The sequence below is a fragment of the Chiloscyllium punctatum genome, chromosome 10 (genome assembly GCF_047496795.1).
Source record: "Chiloscyllium punctatum isolate Juve2018m chromosome 10, sChiPun1.3, whole genome shotgun sequence".
NCBI classification, from domain to species: Eukaryota; Metazoa; Chordata; class Chondrichthyes; order Orectolobiformes; family Hemiscylliidae; genus Chiloscyllium; species Chiloscyllium punctatum.
In genome coordinates, this window is record NC_092748.1 from 95,075,445 (window position 1) to 95,081,620 (window position 6,176).

The following is a 6,176-nucleotide window of genomic DNA, read 5'->3' on the forward strand; positions in this document are numbered from 1 at the left end:
CTCAGGAGAACAACCAAATTCTGCAGTCTCTCCACAACTGAAGATTCTCATCCCTGATATCATTCTGTTATCTTTTTTGCATCCTTTCCAAGGCCTTGACGTCCTGCCTGAAACATGGTGTCTAGAATTGAGTGTGGTAGTCAGGCTGGGACCTAATCAGCTTCTGCATCACTTCCTTGTTCTTAGTTTTTATGTCTCCAAAACAATGCTCTTATTATATGAGCAGGAGGAGGCCAGCCATCGTACCTGCTCACAACTGATCATTACTCAAAGGCATTTGTCTGCACTGTCATAGAATTCCTACAGTGCAGAAAGAGGCCAGAAAGAGTATCCCACCCCGACCTTCTCCATAGCTTGGCTTGGTGTTTTGAATCACGACTAACTCACCTAGTTGCACTTCCCTAGACACTACGGTGCAATTTTTTGTATAGCCATTGCAACTATCCTGCATATATTTTGGACAGTCATCCAAGGCTGGAATTAAACCCAGGTCCCTGGCACAGTGAGGCAGCAGTGCTAACCACAGCGTCACCGTGCTGTCTTGTTCCCATAACCTTTTTGATGTCATGAGTATATAGATGTCTACTGATCTCTGCTTGAATGCACTCAATTGTTGAACTCCCACAGCCCTCTGGGTACAGAATTCAAAAGTTTCATTATCCTCTGACTGAAGAAATTTCTCCTCTTAATTATAATTGACTTACCCCTCTTTCTTCATAATAGATTCAAGTGTTTTTCTGACTGCTGAAAGCGAGCTAACAGATTTGAAGTTCTCCATTTTCTCTCCCCTTTCGAAATATCCACTATTTTAGGAAGAATCTCCCAATTTGCAGACATGGTTCCAGAATCTCTACATTTTGAAAGATGATTACCATCTCTATCAGCACCTACATTAATTTTCTAGAATGCAGATTGTCATTTCCACAGGATTTGTCAACTTCTAAGTCCCATTAAATTTTCCAAAACAACTTTTCTTTTAGTATTGATTTCTTTCAATTCAGCTTTCTCACTAGTCCCTTGAATCTCTCTTTCTGGGTTTTTCTTGAATCTTCCGAAAAGTAATGATTTGATTTCTCTGCCATTTCCTGTTAATTCTTCTGCTCTAGCCTGCAGAGGAGTTGTGTCATTTATATTTTTTGCTAGTTTAATTCATGTCAATGGTAGGGAAAATATTTGGAGAAACATCTTGGGAGCAGGATTTATTTACATTTGGAAAAATATGGACTTATTAATGGTAGGCCGCATAGCTTTGTGTGGGGAAGGTTGTGTCTTGTGAACTTGAGAATGTGACAAAGATGATTGAGGGCAGGGCAGTGGATGTTGTGGACATGGACTTTGACAAGGTCCTTCATGGCAGGCTGATACAGAAGGTAAACCTTTTCTGCGCTCTCTAAAAAGCCTACGCATACTTCTGGTAGTGTGGTGACCAGACTGCATGCAATATTCCAAATGTTGCCTAACTAAAGTTCACATGGGATTTGCTGTGAGCTGGTTAGACAGGTACAGAACTGGCTTGGTCCTCGAAGACAGAGAGTAGCATTTGAAAGGTTGTTTTTCTGACGGGAAATACATGACCAGTAGTATTTTGGGGGATCAGTACTGGGACCCCTGCTATTTGTAATCTGTATGAATGATTTGGAGGAGAATGTTGGTGTCTAATTCGTAAGTTTGCAGACAACACAAAAAGTTTGGGGGAGCTGCAGATAATGAGGAGGATTGCCAGAAGATACAGCAGGATATTAATAGGCTGGAGATTTGGGCAGGGAAATGGCAGATGGAAATTAGTCTGGACAGATGCAAGAGATGCATTTTGCAAGGTCTAATGCAGGTGGGAGGTAATCAGTAAATGGCATAACCCTACAAAGTAACATAGAAAGGGATCTAGGCCCACTGGTGCACAGGTCCCTGAAAGTGGTAACACAAGTGGATAAAGTAGTCGGGAAGGTGTATGGCATGCTTGCCTTCATCTGTTGGGGTATGGAGTATAAAAATTGAAAATTCATGTTGCAGCTGTAAGAGCATTAGTTAGGCAACATTTGGAATATTGTGTGCGGTTTGGTCCCACACTACTAGATGTATGTGGAGACTTTGTAGAGGGTGCAGAAAAGGTTTACCTGGTATGGAGTGTATTCGCAACGAAAAGTGATTGAACAAACTAAGCTTGTTTTCTCTTGAATGTTGGAGGCTGAGGGGCAACTTGATAGATGTTCCCAAAATTATGAGAGGCATGAATAGAATGGATAATTGGCATCTTTTTCCCAGGGTAGAAATGTCAATTACTTAGGGACATAGGCTTATGGTAAAAGGAGTAAGTTTTACAGAGATGGGAGAGACAAGTTTTTTTTTACACAGAGGTTAAGTGTTTGGAATTTGCTGCCTGAGGAGATGGTAGAAGAGGATACAATGGCAAAAGGCATCTTGATCGATACATAATAGACAGGGAATAGAGGGATATGCACCATGTAGAGGTACAAGGATTTTGTTTTGGAAAGGTGTCATGTCGGTACAGGCTTGGTGGGCCATAGGGCATGTTCCTGTACTGTACTGTTTCTTTTGTTCTAGGTCTGCATTCCTTTTAAACTATTTGTTCATCTACCTTCAACCAGAATTTTGAATCCAAGAGTTTAGTATGCATTGATCCTAAACCAACTGGTAATGTTATGTTCTGGCATTGCAATATTACAAAACCAAGTTTCTGCAGCCAGAAGAAGTTGTGGGAGAATTGTAAATTGTACATCTGTCTCAGTAGCAAAAACAAAAACCTGTGTTCCAAATTCTAGTTTTCTCATCTAGAACTTGGAAGCATGTATAAAGAGTTAGAGGTTCTAAAAGTTTGTGTTTGAACTGTTTGCATAAAAACATTGTTTCTGTTGCTGTTCAATTTCAAAATTCTAATGTTGGGCAATTTTGAATTCGTGCAGATGCAAGTAAAAATTTAAAACTACTTTACTATTCATATGCAAAGAGATTAACCATTTTTATATTGACATTCTTACTTCTCTTAACAGGCACTTATCGGAATCTTCAAACATCCAGTGCTACTTCCTCCACCAGTCCAGGATTGTCTACTGTACAAATTATACGGACTGTCAGTCGCACCTCAGCAAATCACGTGTTCCCTGCATTGCGCACAAGCAGTCCCCAGTCATTTCCAGTGAACAATTCCTGTATAGGAACTGCTGTGCGGCTAAATAGTATGAATGTGGTTACTCCTGTCAATGTGCATCTCAGTACAAGGACTTCAGCACCTTCTCCTTCTGCCTTAAAGCTGGCCACAGCTGCTACCAATCTTGACAGGGTGCCAAAAGTGACCCCCAGTAGTACCATCAGTAGCTTGTCTAGGTAGGTAAAGAAGCTCTATGTAATTGTGTTCTCAAGGGGCATAAGTAGTTTCTGAGAACTAACTTTTAGTCTGTTATCTTAGACATGTTGATAAGAGATCCTTCTGCAACATGTGTATGTGTGCTTTATTTGGAAAAAGAAATCCTTATGGGGAGCACTGATGTAAGTTTAATGAGGCCAGTCAGATTTTTTTCCTCATTGAAGGGTTTGCAATGACCTCTTTCATTTGCCTTGTAAAATAAGTGATATGCAACAGGTGTATATTAGCAAGGCAGGAGGAATGGAAGCGATAGCTGAAGGGTGAAATTGCATGATGCAGCTTTTGGATCATTTAATGCATTCTTCTGAGCAAGAATGTTTTAGATATTAAAACTGCATTCATTTAAAATGTTGGATCAGTGTTGACAATTAAAATTTTGTATCTAGTTAATGCATTTTTTGAATTTGGATAGCTTGTGTGAAATTTATAATTGATTCATATTTTCCACAATATTCTGAGAAGTATTGAAGTCTTATCTATATTTATAGTTCCCTAACTAGCTTTTACTTCAGTTGTATTAATGGGACAAATGTGCGATTTCAGTTCTATTTGTAGACTTTAATTTACTTTTGTAGTGTGCCATTGGTACGTTGTTTTTCTTATAGCTCTCAAGGATTAAGTATGCTTTCCCTTCAGGATTATTCTAAAATCATGACTAACAGAATGATTAAACTTCAGGAAAGTTTTACAAGGCAGCAGTTTTATTCTAGGATTCATACATCTGGATAAGATTGCAACCATTGAGTTAAATTGTTATGTTAAATTGTGCATTGAACTTCATTGGGTTGAGGCGATTGGGTAGTGAACGGTGATATTTGCCTCTTATAAATGCCACAAATGTATAAAATGAACGATTGAGGTGTAATTTGCTGATTGATGATCAGTTTGGAAATAAATTAGCTCATCTTGAATAACAAAATTGGATTTATACAGCATAAATTAAAAATGTGACAGAAAGAATGATTACAGATCTGTTTTCATTACTGGTTGAACTACCAGTATTTGAAAGTAAACTACTTCAAGTTAATTTTGTTCTTATGTTAATATTGCAGTCTTTGCATTGAAAGTGTTCCTTAGATTTTCTTTTAGATGGATTTAAAAATTTATCTACTTGCTTTGCTTTTTCAAGAATCATGTTGTACATGTGTAATGTTTATACAAATTAAGCACCATTTATTTTCTTGCAGGGAGAGCAGTGAACCAGAAAGATTATTGAATGGTATTGTGGATAAAACAGTAGCAATGGAGGTGACATAACCTCTACCGACGCACCTCTTCTAAGACATAGAGATGGAAATATTGCATTCCAGAAAGAATGCAGAATAAGGCACCCAATCAATTGCAAGTGCTAAATGTGGTCCTGAATGGTGTCATATCATTAATGTAAAATTCTGTCTATATATATAAATGTAAATTTTGTAAAGTTCAGGTGATCACTACCTTGTACAATAGTTTATTTGTATCATCATATGTATTTCTGTTACTTGAATACTAGATATTCATCATGCTTTGCACTTGAAATTACAACAGAATGAAAATGACACAAATCTATGGGATCATGAGCATGAAATTGGGATCCTTTTGTCACTTGTTTTAACTATTTATTTTGCCATGTTTACATTTTGTAACTTGTACAAATCAACTTTGTGCTTAAAAAAAATTTAAAGATATTTAGGTAGGCCATGTAAATCCTTGTCATTTTTTGTACATTGTAAAGTTTTCACTTTTTTTTTCTCACAAATTGAATAGATGGATGTTTGGTAAATACTAAGTGACATTTCTTTATCAGACATTTAAGTCAAGACAAAAAAAATAGTATTTTCTATTGTTTTGGAGGGTGAGGGTTGTGAAACAGAATTGAAGATTATTGACTTCCATCTTGCTCCTTTTCCTGTGGCTACAAGGCAAGTAACAGGTTAGAAAGACTGTCTGACTTTTATGTTTGGACTCCTTTAGTATAGTGTTTTTATGAGTTTATACAATTACTATTACATAGGCCTTTTCAACAGTATTAGTATTGGAATGTTAGTGTCAGCACTACATCAGACAACTTCCTTGTTACTTGATCTTGTTAAGTGAAAAAAAATGCAGGGAAATTAAACATACATATCAGAATATCTGTTTGGTCTAATATTATTTCACAAAGCTGGGGATAAATTGCTAACCAGAAAAGGACAAATTTTGATCTTTACTGCAATCAAATCCAAACATATTCTTTGTAAATGTATTATTGATATTATTTAGAGAAAAGATTTTGTTGTAGTCTGGTGCATTTTCTACAGCATTGCCTTGTCTGAGGTGTGTGTATGATTTCTGGAAGAAGATGTAATGGAAAGAATTTGCCAATACAACTTGGATAAGCAGACTTGGCAATAGTTGAGATAAGGATCTGAGTTTTCTGTTATGGGCATAATCTGAATGTGAATTCTACCATGAATCAGCCCAGCCAACAATTATAATCAATTTCTGACTGGAACAGAATATTCTCTAGCATCACAGAGGAGGGAAATTGCCTCTTCAACTGACTGATCTATTGTTCTTAATGATCTGAAATTGACTTAATCTGAATTTGGTACATGAGCCTCATGACCAGCAGTCATTTGAATTTACACGTTTACTCTGCTGTAGTTGACTGACTGTAGACTAATTTAAACATACAGTATTTGCAGTAGCAACCAGCAAAACAAAACTAGGTCTGGATTCATATAACCAAGAATGTCTATACACTGAACAATCTGAATACACACTCCATAGTCAGGTGCAATCAGCATAAACTTGCCAAACCACTTCAGGA

General features: G+C 37.1%; 1 protein-coding gene across 4 annotated transcripts in view; it reads left to right on the forward strand.

The window, feature by feature from the left end:
- The window catches only part of epc2 (enhancer of polycomb homolog 2 (Drosophila)), a 72,477-nt gene extending 66,980 nt beyond the window's left edge, over positions 1 to 5,497 (forward strand). For all 4 annotated transcript variants that reach the window (XM_072579759.1, XM_072579762.1, XM_072579761.1 and 1 more), the window contains 2 exons: positions 3,009 to 3,342; positions 4,570 to 5,497. In XM_072579759.1, coding sequence (XP_072435860.1) covers positions 3,009 to 3,342; positions 4,570 to 4,639 — 404 coding nt within the window. In that variant the 3' untranslated portion in view covers positions 4,640 to 5,497. The remainder of the gene's footprint in view (positions 1 to 3,008; positions 3,343 to 4,569) is intronic.
- The last annotated feature ends 679 nt before the right edge of the window (positions 5,498 to 6,176 follow it).